This window comes from Gossypium hirsutum, chromosome A05 (assembly GCF_007990345.1).
Source record: "Gossypium hirsutum isolate 1008001.06 chromosome A05, Gossypium_hirsutum_v2.1, whole genome shotgun sequence".
NCBI classification, from domain to species: Eukaryota; Viridiplantae; Streptophyta; class Magnoliopsida; order Malvales; family Malvaceae; genus Gossypium; species Gossypium hirsutum.
Window position 1 is genome coordinate 17,662,607 of NC_053428.1, and position 15,558 is coordinate 17,678,164.

The 15,558-nt window shown below is 38.0% G+C and overlaps 2 protein-coding genes and 1 pseudogene across 3 annotated transcripts; 2 read left to right on the forward strand and 1 right to left on the reverse strand.

Moving 5' to 3' along the window:
- The first annotated feature begins 2,800 nt into the window (after positions 1 to 2,800).
- On the forward strand, positions 2,801 to 7,111 carry LOC121229427 (protein ROLLING AND ERECT LEAF 2-like; annotated as a pseudogene).
- An 845-nt stretch (positions 7,112 to 7,956) lies between these two features.
- On the forward strand, positions 7,957 to 12,292 carry LOC107905658 (serine/threonine-protein kinase BSK1). 2 transcript variants are annotated; one of them, XM_016832358.2, is made up of 10 exons: positions 7,957 to 8,695; positions 8,797 to 8,932; positions 9,272 to 9,405; positions 9,509 to 9,614; positions 10,144 to 10,229; positions 10,702 to 10,890; positions 11,057 to 11,221; positions 11,304 to 11,417; positions 11,547 to 11,615; positions 11,771 to 11,896. In XM_016832358.2, the coding sequence occupies exons 1-9, from the start codon at positions 8,333 to 8,335 to the stop codon at positions 11,580 to 11,582; spliced, it is 1,329 nt and encodes a 442-aa protein (XP_016687847.2). In that variant the 5' UTR covers positions 7,957 to 8,332; the 3' UTR covers positions 11,583 to 11,615; positions 11,771 to 11,896. The 2 variants fall into 2 exon arrangements, with proteins under 2 accessions (XP_016687847.2, XP_016687846.2); XM_016832357.2 differs by lacking the exon at positions 11,547 to 11,615 and having other exon boundaries at positions 7,966 to 8,695; positions 11,771 to 12,292.
- A 65-nt stretch (positions 12,293 to 12,357) lies between these two features.
- On the reverse strand, positions 12,358 to 15,416 carry LOC107905659 (ATP-dependent zinc metalloprotease FTSH, chloroplastic). The gene is made up of 5 exons (XM_041113733.1): positions 14,142 to 15,416; positions 13,596 to 13,842; positions 13,331 to 13,514; positions 12,965 to 13,136; positions 12,358 to 12,846 (listed from the first exon to the last, which is right to left on the reverse strand). The coding sequence occupies exons 1-5, from the start codon at positions 15,414 to 15,416 to the stop codon at positions 12,625 to 12,627; spliced, it is 2,100 nt and encodes a 699-aa protein (XP_040969667.1). The 3' UTR covers positions 12,358 to 12,624.
- Positions 15,417 to 15,558: the final 142 nt, after the last annotated feature.

The following is a 15,558-nucleotide window of genomic DNA, read 5'->3' on the forward strand; positions in this document are numbered from 1 at the left end:
ACCTATATAAACTTCAATTGGTGATCAAAGGTGGACCTTTCCCACCCAAATAAACCAAGCTTTGGGCTACATATCTGTCCTTTTGCCGAGCAGGTAGCCTCTTAACTTATTTTAAGCATCTTTTTTCAGAAGCTTTTCACTCTCACAACACCTAATTTCCTTTAATGGGATTTAAAGCCCTTTTGTGGCATAAATGATTTCTAAGTTGAATCGAAATAAAGTGAAAATAATTGAAGTGCTTTAATTCTTTTTAGACCATATAAAGTATAAAGACGGAACATGTATTAAAAATTGGGGGTGGGGTGGAAAGGACCCCTCCATAATGCACCTACCATCGTTCAGAGAAGGACAGGCAGCTCCCATGTACAGTGACATTGCCCTTATTTCCATTTTCCAAGCTTAAAAAACATCATGGATTGGCATATTTCCACTTGAGCATTTCATTAGTTCCATGATTACAATGTCTACTTTTGTAAATAATTTCCCAAACGAGACAAACTATGATACCAACGGAAATGGTGGCCAATGACCCCTTACAGCAGTACAAGAAATTAACCTGGTGGTTCAAGTTAGGGGTGTGTTAAAAAGATGTCTTGTTGATTAGTTAATCTTTTATTTTAAATCTTCCATTAAAGTAAACTCAAAAAACAGAAAGCATGAAAAGGCTAAAACATCTTTGTTATATATTATGAGGGACAAAAGCACTTTCCCTCCCCCTGATTCGTGCACTTAGGTTTTGAAAATGAATGGCACCTGCAATTGTTGCTTAGTAAATAATAGTCAAAGTAGCGCAAGGATTTGGGCAGAGGTAGAAGTAGCGCTACAGCTACGGACATGTGATGGCATGCAATGACACATCAAAATATATATATTTTATAAGGGCACTAATAAAAGCTAGGCTTTCATAGGAATTGGGATCATGTAAAAAGCTTGGGATGAAAATGAGGGCCATGCCTTCTCCTCATCCACACATTTCCCCACCTTAAGAACAAAAGAAAGAGACCAGATAATAAGACAAAGATTTTGTTGAGTTGGAATTCCTCCACACTATCCATTGGAGTTCAAAGATGTAAGTTCCATATTGATGTAAGGATTATTGGATTAAGTCCATGGAAAGATATTGTTTGTTTTACAAGTTTGAAAACAGGCATTGTAATTTTATCCTTAGCAAAAGGTTGTTCACGATGACTTTTGCTTTATAAGATCTTGTAATTGTGCAATGTGCAGAGGTATATTCACTTTTGGTTCAACCAATGATAAAAGTAGATAGCAAAATTGTGTTTAGGAAGTAAAGCAAAATATTTGACAAGTTTGGCAAGATTTGATGTGTAGCAATGAAAAACTAGAAAAAGTTAAGGTGACGCCAAGATTCGCCCTGCTAATTCAAACAAGTAGCATGGGTTTAGGGTTGAAGAAATTTCCCAAACATAATTAGCAAAAGGAGGAGATTTTGAGCAGGTGAAACAACAAAAGAATCGGTAGTAGTTGTATTAACCCAAAGATGATCAATAACAATCTAAATTGTTGGAGTTGTGTGACCCAAATTTTAAGAGATTGCTTAACAGTATGTAAGGATGAGGATTAATTGGGCAGCTGACCCTATTAATTCGTTCTTTGCAAGAGTCGAAGCATAATCTTTTTGCTTTTTAAATAAGATTTTTCCCACTTAATGGATAAGCATTTGCTACCAATGGGGAATTTTTTCTCATCTTAAATTCCAAAATTGGATTTGCGCCGGAAACCATAAATTTCATAAATTGGATTTGCGCCGGAAACCATAAATTTCATACACAATAGAAGGATATGATAGATCTATCTTTTTTAGATAGTGAACGGACGAACCCCATTCTATTCACTGGTATGGATCGTTGATACTGAAAAAGTTATTCGAGTTAAACAAAATATATTTTCTTTCTAGAAGATTTAATATTTATAAGTATAATATATTTAGCATTTATTAGTATAATATATTTGAATTTGATTAAAATTAATTTTTTTCAACCTATAAATAAATGTAGTCGTAACTCCTCTTGTAATCATTTGAATTTGACATAGTGAATTTTTTTCTCCTCTCCCTATAATTTTTCCTAAAAAAATTTACACATATATATATTCTTTATTTTTATTTCTCTTTTCTTTACAATATATTATCATTACTAACCTTCTATTTTTACTAAAACAATATTACCTATCACAGCCTCATAATTGCCCATAAACTTTTCATTAAAATTAAACATTATTCATCCCTGGCTTTTAGAGTAGATGAACATAGGCCTTAGCAAGCAAGATTTTCCCCAAAATTGTCTAAAAATGGCACCTAACTTTGGGTGGTATCAAATTTATCACGAAATGTCATTTTATTTAAAGAAAAATGGTATCAAAATTATCGCTTGATTCATATTTGATTTATGGTCTATATATGAAATTTGCAATTGTTCTTCTTCATAAAGTCATTTCTAAAGTATAAAACTGCACTATTTATTTAAAAATATAATGTATGTCGTTATTGCATCTAATATTTATTTGTTTTTAACATTAAGCCCAGAAATGCATTTTTCTTATTCCATAAAAATAAGAATATATTATATAGGCAATTCTTTTATCTATATATAGGCAAAATTTAAAAATATATATATACTGCTATAGTAGTAGTATATGATAAGAAGAAGAAAAGAAAAGAGAGTGTAAAAATGCAAAAATTAAAAGGAGGACCACCAGGGCAAGAATAGGAAAATATCAAAGAGACGTTATGCGTATCCCGCCACTCTTTCCCATTTGTATAAATGCCACTCTGCTTACCACTCTTTACTGCCTTTTGTTTTCTTCTTTCGAATTCACCCCTTCTTTTGCTTCCTATTAAATGCGCCACAAAATTATAGCTCATTTGGTAACGGCACCCTCACCCTCCATTAATCCTCCTTTTCAATTCTGTTTTCCAAGAGCCGTTGCCGTTACTTAAAACATAGTCTTTATTAGGGAAAATAAAATTCAGAACCCTTCAAAATATTGCTTTAGTTGATGATTTTCAGCGTTCTTTTGCGTTTTTTTCATGGGCTGCGTAACTTCAAAACTCGACCAGTTGCCGGCGGTCACTTTGTGCGGCGACCGCTGCAATTTCCTCCAGGACGCTCTCCTGCAAAGCTACGCCTTCGCCGATGCACACGTGGCGTACATGCAGTCGCTCACGACTCTCGGCCCCGCTCTCCACTCTCGGCCCCGCTCTCCACCGTTTCTTCGATCAACGTCTTAAATCTTCGTCTGGCGATGAACCCGCCGTATCTGACGAGAAACCGCCGAAGCGACGTTCGCCTCTGTCCTCGCCCGGTCATTCTTTTTCGAGTTCAAACTCAGATTCGCACATTCAATTCGATACTGATTTGGAAGACGAAGAGACGGGCGAAGATTTTAGTAAATATATTAACGAAATCCATCTAAATTATCTTAATCAGGGGATCCTAACATCGTATCCTTTGCCTAATGATGATTACCATTCTAATACGAATCAAAGCAGAGAAATCAGTGGCTCAGGCTGGAAAACACCTCCACCTCCGGCTCCGAGGAGTGCGGCTTGGGATTACTTGAACTTTTTTGATGAAATTTACGAGAGATACGAGTTGCCTTATTTTTCGAGCAAAGAAGTGAAGGACAAAGGAGGAGTTCATGAACATCTTGAAGCACAAGCAGTAAAGCAAGTTCATGGAGATGAGAAATCTAGTGCAAATTGTACTAAAGAAAAAAGAGAAAATCCGAGCGGAATAGCTGTTCCAGTTAAGAACGGTGATGCACAGAATGAGAAGAAAGCAGATTCATCGCATATTGACAAGGTTCAAAAGAAGACTGACATAAATGAACCCAAAAATCGAAGCGGTAAACAAAGTGCTTCTGAGGTAATCAAAGAATTGCAGGTCCTATTTGAGAAAGTTTCGGAGTCCGGAAATGGAGTTTTAAATATGCTTGACACTGGAAAATTTCGCTATCATCACAAAAAATCTGTTTATCAAGGTATAGTTTTAAACATTCCCTTAGCTGACCATGGGTTTGAAATTTCGATTACATTTTTTTTATGGTTTCCGCAATTCTTTCAGGTACTACGAAGGTATTTCATATGATTACTTCAAATTCATGGGAAACAGAGTCCTTACTGTCGAAAGGTAAGTTTAGTTCTATGGATAATGATGAGATTGTGAGTTCACAGAACCTGTCTTCTACTCTGAGGAAACTGTGTATGTGGGAAAAGAAGCTCTATGATGAAGTCAAGGTATGGTTCAAGAATCAATATGCTTTTAGATTTTACTTTACTTTTTCACCTTTTTCTTTTAGTTCATGTTTTTGTGTCTGAGAGATGAATGACTCGGTAAATTTTGAATTACTTTATCAGAGTTTATTTTCTTTGAAAAACTTTAACCGTAGTTTTTTAGGCAGCATTAAAGTGTTTTATGGCTTATATATTTCTCAAATGATTACAAGCATGGTTAGATGAGAGTGATATCTAAACTGCTTTCTTGTCATGTAATCTATGAAATTGATATGTTTTCAACCAAATCAGGTGTTATTTATTTGGACAAGAACATGTCTATTGGAAAAAAACCATAGCCATATGTTTGAATTGTTTGAGATCAACTCAGTATGGGGGTTGTGGAAATTTTAGAACTCAAGGGTACGAACATCACTTACTTTGATTTAATAGATATGGTTCCTCCAAGTACAGTGTTTCACAATGATTTAAGCAGCGCCTATAGTATGGTCAAGAATATAAATTTAAAGCATTATCTTTTTGTCATGCAGTTCTTTTAAACCCAGTTTTGGAATTCTTCACTAAAATTAAGGCTGGATAGAAACATGATATTGCGATGTGCATATAGGATTATTGTTCGATATATTTAAATTTTCTTAACAATGTTATGAATTTAAAGATGGTAAGCCTTGTGTACTTATTTTTTGAAGGCTGAGGAAAAGCTGCGCATGATTCATTCAAAGAGGCGTAGCCAGATGAGGATTTTGGATCAGAGGGGTGCTGATGCTCACCGTGTTGACTCCACACGAACTTCGATTAGGGCCTTATCTACTAAAATGAGAGTTGCAGTTCAAGTTATTGACAACATAGCGATTACTATAAATAAGGTGATGGATGAAGAGTTGTGGCCACAGATCAATGAACTAATTCACAGGTAAATTGTAGCTCTAGTGAAATTAATCCGTGTCACATTGTGCAACTATCAAGAACATAACAAGAAGACTTAGAGTACATCAGTACTCAACTTGTCAATACACTAAATTTATATAGGAAAGAGAAAATAACTAGGTTTGGATTGAGTTGAATTTACTAGGAGACTTTTGCAACTAGCCATATTTTCTCCAGATATACTTTTAACTGATTCATTTATCATAATAATTGAATTCTAAACTAATAAAATGATTTGAGCTCTCAGTAGTTCCTAGGTACGTGCTAGATTTAGATATTCACTGTCAAGACTGCAGAGTGCAGATTCTGGTTAGTATCTCAGGAATAACCGTGCAATCAATTGTAACCAAAAGAAAATAGACTGTAGAGTTTGAAGAGAAGCCTTAGATTCTCTGGAGCTTCACATGGTCCTCAGTTACTGTTGATAGTCAGGATTAGGGAATTCAATATCTGAGGGATCTAAACTGGGATGGGTGAAAATCAAGCACATTATGGTGATTAGATGATTCTCATTCATTCAGTCATTCATTTTCTTTTCCTTTTTCATTTCTAAAGTGACAATGAATTGCACGATTTTCTGAAGTTGGTTGATAAAATGTGGCTGATTGCAATTTACTTGTTTTTAGATTGTTTGAGGAATGTGGAAGGTAATGCTAGATTGCCATAGCTGTCCGTGCCAAAAGGTTATGGAAGCCAAATGTTTGGATGTCATTACTCTGAATGAAAACCTTAATGACACTCATCTTGAAGTGGCAGTGAAACTAAAGCTTGAACTTCAAAACTTCGTTCTTAGCTTATCTAGTTGGATTGAAACCCAGAGGGGCTATGTCAAAGCTTTGAATGGTTGGTTACATAGATGTCTCCTATATGAACCCGAGGAAATAGCAGCAGATGGTGTTTCATCTCTCTCTTCCAGTGGATGCGGAGTACCCCCAGCGTTTGTGATCCTTAACCAGTGGTCTGAAGTCATGGATAGACTTTTGGAGAAAGAAGTAGTTGAAGCAGTGAATACGTTTTTCATTAGCATCAACCAAGTTCTGGAACAGCAGCATAATTCAACTCTGCGGCAAAGGATTATTGCTGATAAGGACATGGAAAGGAAAGTAAAACTCTTGGAAAAAGAGGAGCAAAAGATGCAGAAAATGATGCAAGCTCGAGTGAAAAAGATGACGGAGTGGGCAAGGGAAGAAAGTGCCGTTCTTGAACCAAGAGATACCAGTACCACGGATGGCAGTAACATTAGGGAGGCTGCTAGTTTACAGCATGGGTTAAAGCAGATTTTCATGGCAATGGAAAAGCTTGCTATCCATTTCAGGCAAGCTTATGGGGGCCTCCACCAATGCACTGAAAAGTGCAAGGCCACTCAAGATAACCCCTAATGTCCTTATCGATCCAATTCCATGGTTAGGTACAGGGACGGCTTCTAATTTACTTAGCTCTGCAGCTTTAATTATTATTAGTTGAAAGAAGAATTCATTTCATTTGTGGTTTTGCTAGGGGGGATATTTATCCAATAAACCCCCATATGATAACATCTCATATGTCTAATTAAGAATGGTTTGTTTGAAACATGTTTTGCACAGTTGATTTCTGATTGTTGGCTGATTGATTGCCTTCCCATTGCTGAAAGTCAACATACTGGACTGTAAAGTCATGGTCAGTAGGCATCCTCCCCTCATTTTGTCTTTGCCGTTTTGATTAAGATAAGGTACTGAAATTTTGGGTTGAGCGTGCAAGATTTGATAGAAAAAAAAAAAAAAGGCATCCTTATCGTTACAAGCTTCATGTTTATCCGTTAAATGAAAGCTGCTGAAAAAAGCTTTTAAGTGTGTATGTATGTATATAATAGGGTGCTACTTCCTTGTATTCTTCTTTTTTGTCTTTTGTAGTGATTTTTTACCTAATTATTTTTTCTCAGTATTTTATTGATATTGATTTGTTGATCTTTACTGGATTTGAGGCCTCACATATAAATATTTGTTTAAATAAGCCGAAGCCTGTTTAGTAATTAGATGAGTAGATGTTGGACTGTCGTGTGGTTGTTGGTCGTTGGTACAGTTAATCGGAGTCAAAATTCCACTCATAGCACCGAGAAAATTTCCATTATGTCCGGAACTGGTAAGGCTTCAACAAGTTTTCAGACCACTGAATTGAATTATATATGATATAACAATTTATTATATAAATAATTCCTCAGTTGGGTAGCCCTGGCTATAATTGGAGAGCTTTGAGAGGGAAAGGAAAACGCTTGAGAATTGGGGGGCAGGCGTTTCCAAGCCACGCACGCGGTTTGTGATTATGCATCTACTAATTGGAATCGGAAAAACGCTAATTCACATTAAAAATAGTGTTAAATTAGTCTTACATGTTATTTTTTTATTCGACCTTGTTTGTTTTTTTTTTAATTTAAAAAAATAGGCTGTTTTTAGAGAATTTAGTGTGCTTTTCAAATAGGCCATTTTAGTTTTATACATATTTATCTAAACGTACTTTCATATGCACTCTAAAAATGTCATATTTTCTTAAATTTAAAAAAATCTTTAAAAGGCTAAATAAAAAATTAATAATTTAGCATAAAAATAGTTTTAAAAATATTAGGAGAGTATTTATTATTATAAACGTGACATAATCGAAAGTGTTGGTTAGTGAAAATGAAAGTAGCCATTAAACATGGATTTTTGATGGAACAACATAAAGGGAGATGTGGGATGATTTAGCATTGTCGATAGATTCAGGATTAAAAGAAATATATAATTAGAATTTTAAAAAAGAGACGTTAAGGACAAACAGACACCTCCCCACCCCTTCAAGCACGTAAAAAGGACAATTCGAATAGTAGTAGTAGAAAAAACAAAACACGGAGAGAGGGACAAAGGTGTTTTTTTTTTTTCAGTGCAGAAAGGGGCAGTAGAAACTAAGAAAGAAAGGAAATGAGAAAGCTGCGGCAGCTTCTCTGTATTTAGATCTCTGTTTTAACTCAGGTCACACCCTCCTTTTCCTTCATATCTCCCAAAAACCCTGAGCTTCTACTTCTCTCTCCCCTCTTCATTATATTTCTTAAAGAACGAAGAAGAAGAAGGAGAAGAAGAGGAATCCTTATGGTTCTTTATTAATAGTTCGAGTCAACTCAGCTCTCACCCACCCCGAGTTATGGGCTGCTGCGGGTCTTCCTTTCTTAGAGGACACGACTCGGACCACAAAATCAATCACAACGGCAACAACAACAACAGCAGCAGCCGTCTACCTCAGGCAAGTAACGGTCCTGCTCAACCCTCCTACGGAACAGATTCACTTGGCGCTGCCGCCGGTGGCGTTCCTCATTTCTCGGAGTTCTCTCTAGCTGAGCTTAAGGCTGCCACCAACAACTTTAGCTCTGATTTCATTGTTTCCGAAAGTGGCGAAAAGGCTCCCAATGTGGTCTACAAAGGCCGCCTACAAAACGATACTAATCGCCGTTGGATCGCCATAAAAAAGTTCGCTAAATTAGCCTGGCCCGATCCCAAACAATTCGCCGTACGTTCCCCCTGCACCTTCTTTTTCACCAACTTATTGAATTATTTCGAATTTGTGGGGATTCATTTCTTCATTTTTTGTTTCTGGGGTTTTCCTTAAAGGATGAAGCTTGGGGTGTTGGAAAGCTGAGACATAAGAGATTGGCCAATTTGATTGGCTATTGCTGTGACGGTGACGAGAGATTGCTTGTTGCTGAATACATGCCCAATGATACCCTCGCAAAGCATTTATTTCATTGTATGTTGCAACTGTAGTTACCATTTTTTTCCTGAAAAAAGAAGAGAACAAATTAAAGTTTATTCAATTTAAGTGCCCATCATTCCTCTTCTGATCTGTTGTTGGGTGTTTATTGATTGTTCTCATTAAATTTGTTTCCACCTAATTAAATCTCAATCAGTTAGATCCTGCATAATATTATCGTAACTCTTTTTTTTTTTCAAGTAAAGCAAATGACGTCATATTTTTGGCCATATATTATTGTCCAATGTAGACATAATTCTTGGTCTACTCTTTCCTTTTTTTGATGCTTTCATTTTTTGGCTTGGGGATAATTTCAGTTATTTAATTGTTTGACAGGGGAGAACCAGACTATCGAGTGGGCCATGCGGTTGCGAGTTGCTTTATTTATAGCTGAAGCATTAGATTATTGTAGTAGTGAAGGTCGTCCATTGTACCATGATTTGAATGCATATAGGGTTCTCTTTGATGAGGTGTTGCAACAAATATCTTTGTTTTTTTCTTCTTTTTTTAGGTATGGGTATTTTTATGATCTTTAATAGAGTGAATCAGTAATCTTGATATTGGTTTTGGCAGAATGGTGATCCTCGACTTTCGTGTTTTGGCTTGATGAAAAACAGTAGGGATGGAAAAAGCTATAGTACCAATCTTGCATATACACCTCCTGAGTATCTAAGAAATGGTAACTGCTTTAACTCTTTTGTTATTATTTATTTTTTCTGCTCTCAGTGTAAAAAATGAAAACATTCTTCCATTGCATTGTATAAGTCTAAACTTTAGTCGTTTAGTCAATGTTCTAAAATGTTTAGATTTGTGTCATCATTCATTACAGAAATAGACTTTCTGCAAATACCTGTTGTAATTGAGTGCTCTCTGTCATAATTCTTGCTATCACTTCCTTTTTAGCAAATATGGGGGATAGGTGGGGAGAGTGTGATGCTGGAGTTGTTAGACCACTAATGGACAGTAAAAGTTCTCTCCATCTCCAATATATATAGATAATCATATTGCATTGAGCATCTGTAATTCTGAGCTGTGAAATTAGTAGAATTTTTGAAAGAGAAACTGAACCAAGTCTCTCATAAAAATTGAATATTTAAAGTCTGAAGTTTCTAGTACTGATAATTTTACCATGATTAGTTGTCTGGGAGTCATTCCTGGTTCGAATGATTGATTCTGATTTGATTGACTAACTAATGTCTATGTTGTAGGAAGGGTCACTCCTGAAAGTGTAATATTCAGCTTCGGAACCGTCCTTTTGGATCTTCTCAGTGGAAAGCACATTCCCCCAAGTCATGTAAGTAATTGTCCTTTTAGTATTCCTTCTTAGCTTGGAGAGATACAATATTACAATGGACATGCATAATGAAGTGATTCCATCATCACAGCTGCATACTGTTGTGGTGGCTAAACCTAGGGCGGAATAGCCAAGAGAAAAATTGAATAGTCATCTAGAACATGGTTCTTATTTGAAAGTGTTGGATGTTTGGGTCCGAACGAACTTTGATTCTCATGGATGTTAAGATTAAAGCTATAGGCACATTTGGCTTTGTTTTGAGATAATAAATCATTCAACTCTTAGACTTAATGTCTTTCACCTGATTTATATATGAAGATTCTTCAGGAAAAATAAGGGTGAAAATATTAGTTCTGTTGCCACCTGATTTTTTCCCGTCGTTACTTCTACCTCCTTATTGATCCAAAGTTGTAATTTTAGGAGTATACTTTATAAAATTTTAATTTTTCATATTTTGTTTGTATGCATGCAGGCCCTTGATATGATTCGGGGAAAAAACATTCTTCTTTTGATGGATTCTCATCTAGAGGGAAACTTTTCAACTGAAGAGGCGACAGTGGTCTTTGATCTTGCCTCACGATGTTTGCAATATGAACCAAGGGAGCGGCCAAATACGAAAGATCTTGTGGCTACACTTGCCCCACTGCAAAATAAATCTGATGTGAACTGTCTTTCATACTCTTTTCACCCTTTCTCTAAAGTGCCTCATTTTCCTTCATGGGATGTGCCCATGCAAGGAAATCTTGTTTGCATTTGCAGTTATGTTCTTATGAAAGAGAGAATTTGGATTTTTCCAGACTCTGAAGATCTTGAGTCTTCATTTGCAGGTTCCATCTTATGTGATGTTGGGAATTCCCAAACATGAGGAAGGGCCTCCTACTCCTCAGCACCCTCTGTCTCCAATGGGTGATGCCTGTTCGAGGATGGATCTGACTGCTATTCATCAAATTTTGATAATGACACATTATAAAGATGATGAAGGAACAAATGAGGTAATTGGGTTGTGAAATATTGATTTGTGGATGCCTATCTATCATGTGGTGCTAAATCCCATTTGATATGGACTGGTTTCAGCTATCCTTCCAAGAGTGGACCCAACAAATGAGAGATATGTTGGAGGCAAGAAAGCGTGGAGATGTAGCATTTCGTGACAAAGATTTTAAAACCGCTATAGAGTGTTATTCTCAGGTACACCTTCCATCTCGCGCTTGGAATGAATAGATGAAATTTATGCACAGCAATTATATGGTCCCAAAAGAACTTTAGACCTTACCGATCTAATTCATTAACTTAATGTTGATTCTGGTATCGTATCAGTTGTACCCTGGGGATTTTGGCTCAATAGATGAATGAGGGTTTTGATACTGAGCCAAGCAATGAAATATAGTAAGCAAATTGGAAATTTTGAGACCCTTATTGCTTCTTATGCTTCATGGATAAGCTATATGGATAGCATTCTGCATATAGATAATTAACCAAAGGAGTAAACAAGCGTTTTTATGCAATAATGGCTGGTTAACTTGATCCCATTTTGTTTGCAGTTCATAGATGTTGGAACCATGGTTTCTCCAACTGTGTATGCACGGAGAAGTCTATGTCATCTTCTGTGTGATCAACCAGATGCTGCACTCCGAGATGCAATGCAAGCACAATGTGTCTACCCAGACTGGTCGACAGCATTTTATATGCAGGCTGTTGCCCTTGCCAAGCTAGACATGCACAAGGATGCTGCTGATATGTTGAATGAAGCTGCTGCTCTAGAAGAGAAAAAGCAACGGGGTGGGAAAGGATCTTGAGAGTTCAAGTTTGTGGCTCTGTAATATTCTATTTGGTGGTGCTGAGATCAACTATTATGGTGGTGGTTGTAATCAAACATGTGAGATTCATGTATAGTGGAGAGTTGGAATTGTGGTTTTCGTCCAAATATGGCATGTTCTATTTATCCACGGAGGTAGGTAGGGGAGGCAATTGTTTTTGGCACTGGAACTTTTGTTAGGCACCGATATCACCTCTTCTTTTTTTCCTTTGCTGTTATCTTAATGAAATAATTGATTTTGCTTGCTCATGAAAGTCTCATTTTCATCCCATAGAAATGTTGCCTAGAAAAACAAATTAAAAACAAGCGAACTGAAGTGCAAATTAACCCTCTCAAGGGTGCAATTATTCCATTCTGATTCCTGTCAAGGGTCATTGTTATTAATATGAACCCTGTCATTGTCTTTTCCTTTCTTATTGTTCACTAAATTCAATAATAGATACATTGTGTGCAACTACTGCAGCCAGCCTCATCGATTTTGTTTAATTACAGAAGAAAAAGGTATGGGATTTGAATTGATACTAGTACTAGCACAAAAGACTCAATAGAGACTAAAGCCAAAAATGTGCAATCTTTAATCTAAGAAACATATAGCTCAGCTTTTCCATCAATGAAGAGGCTCATAAACTCTTCTCCATCAACAGTTTCCTTCTCCATTAGAAGTTGAGCAAGCTTGTGGAGAATGTCAATGTGGGTTGTGATTATCTGCTTTGCCCTTGAATACGCTGTCTCTACTAGATCCCTTACCTCAGCATCCACCACGTCAGCAGTTGCCATTGAGTAGTCTTTTTGAGAAGACATCTACAATGGGATTTTGAAAGTCAGATTATGTATTAAGAACAGAAAAAGAAGCAGCGATAACAGGAGGTTGTTCCAGGTATCAAAACAATATTGCTAGTACTGAAAGAGCATCCATCACCTGTTGTCCTAAGAAAGGATTTCCACCAGGTCCACCAATGGCAACTTGTCCAATCTTTTTGCTGAACCCAAATCTTTCAACCATCTGCCTTGCCACTCGTGAGACTTGCATAAAGTCATTTGATGCTCCTGTTGTCACATTTTCCTCACCAAAAATTACTTCTTCCGCAATCCTGCGCAATTAACGAGACCAAAGTTCCTTGAATAAGGTTTGGTGGCAGACATTAAAACTAAAATTCTTGTCCTTACATTCAAATGAATTTTATCTGATGATCATTTCCAATCCAGCAGCTAACAAGGATTAAGATGGTTGGGCATACTCGCACCAATTGTTCATGAGTACTAAGATAAAACTTGAGAAACTAACCTTCCACCGAGTGCAACTGCCATCTGGTTCTGTAGGTAACTTCGGCTGTAGAGACCAGATTCAAGCCTCTCCTCACTTGGAGCAAAAAAGGTAAGGCCACCAGCTTGACCACGAGGAATGATAGAAATCTTTGCCACAGGATCATATTCAGGCATGAGTGCACCAACTAAAGCATGGCCAGCCTCTGTGAATTTGAGTGCATACAAAAAGTCAAATACCTAGGATCAGACTATAGACAAGGCAAAACCCAGGGAGCAAATGCTACCATGATAGGCAACCAATTTCTTCTTCTCATCGGAGACCACAGCATTTTTCTTCTCTGGTCCAGCAATGATCCTCTCTAGGGCATCTGATATTTCATCTTTGCTTATTTCCTTGAGGTCACGCCTGGCTGCAAGAATGGCCGCTTCATTCATCAGGTTCTGCAAATCAGCTCCAGTGAAACCCGGGGTTCTCCTTGCAATCTTTTCAAAATCCACGTCCTTTGCAAGTGCCTTTCCTCTAGAATGCACCTACAAAAAGAGTCAACGAAAGGATCTAAGGTGAGCAACTCAACAAAGAAGTCAAGGACAACAGCTTGATTTGGATAGATTCAATGCATTTGCAAGCTACCGACAAATATTTACTATAAAATTCTAATGCATGATAACATAGATTTTGAATGATGAGCAATTCATGGAGACTCTTACAAAATCAGAAGTGGGACTCCATTAAGATAAACAGAATAGCGCATTCATTCACTCAAATTGGCTATGCCAACTACATATCTACACTGAAAATATGGAAGCAAATGAGTTTCTAAAGGACTCACCTGAAGAATCTTCACTCTCCCAGCAACATCAGGCCTATCAACTGTAACCTGTCGGTCAAACCTACCGGGCCTCAATAAAGCCGCATCAAGAACATCGGGCCTGTTAGTTGCTGCCAAAACAATGACACCGGAATTCCCCGAAAATCCATCCATCTCAGTCAGCAACTGGTTGATTGTCTGCTCTCTTTCATCATTTCCTCCTCCAAGCCCAGCTCCTCTCTGTCTCCCAACAGCATCGATCTCATCTATGAATACAATGCAAGGCGCTTTGGATTTTGCCTTTTCGAACAAATCCCTTACCCTGGACGCGCCTACTCCAACGAACAACTCCACAAACTCCGAAGCTGCGCATGAGAAAAAGGGCACCCCGGCTTCCCCTGCCACGGCTCTCGCCAATAGAGTCTTGCCGGTACCAGGAGGGCCAACTAATAAACAACCTTTCGGGATTTTAGCTCCTAAAGCTGTGTACTTGTCTGGGTTCTTCAAGAAATCGACAACTTCTTGGAGTTCCAACTTTGCCTGGTCAGCTCCAGCTACGTCAGCAAAGGTAACTCCAGTCTCTGGCACTTCTTGGAACTTGGATTTGGAGCGTCCAAAATCCATGGGTCCGCCGAGCCCACCGGGGCCACCTGGCCCACCTTGAGCCCGACGGAAGAGAAAGAACAATCCGGCAAATGCAAGGAAAGGGAAAAGCAAATTCCCAATAAAGTTAAAAAGCCTATTAGCGGATTCACCCTCGGACACCGAAATATCGACACCATTCATGGCTAAAATGTCGATGAGATCGGGGTCATTGGGGACAATCACAGAGGCTCGACGACCATCAACGGCGGAGAGTTGGAGGACGGAACCGTCTTTGCTGAACCTGACTCTCTCCACTTTCCCCTTCTTGACTGCGTTCAAGAACTCACTGTACCTCCATTGGCTGCCTTCGGGAAGGTCAGAGGATTGAGATTGAGGCTTGGGAGCAGTTAAGAGCAGGTCTTGAGAGAAGGGTGACTGGTTCAAAGGGCTTGGATTGGTTGGCTGGGCTTCGATCACAGGCGGTGGAGTGGGCGGAGCGTTATCCACCGCTAGTGCCTGCGGCGTAACGGAAGAGAAGTATAAGGCAGCTAAAGTGGCATGAGATTGGAGGGCTCTAAAGGTATGGTTTGAGTTGGGTTTGTTGTTGAGGATGGACTGAGTTACTTGCAACTTTCTTGTAGTTTTTGGAGTTGGAGGAGAGAGTAAGAGTTGGGTTCCGAAAAAGTTTGATGAAAGGAATGAGTTAGCCATTGATACCTTTGGGCAGGGATGGAGAACTGAGTCTGAACTGTGAGTTATATGTACTATGGTTGCCGAGGTTGTTGGTTCATTGGGGTTTTGATTTTGATGTTGCAGGTTTTGCGCCACGTGTTCATCCTATTATCCACCAAAT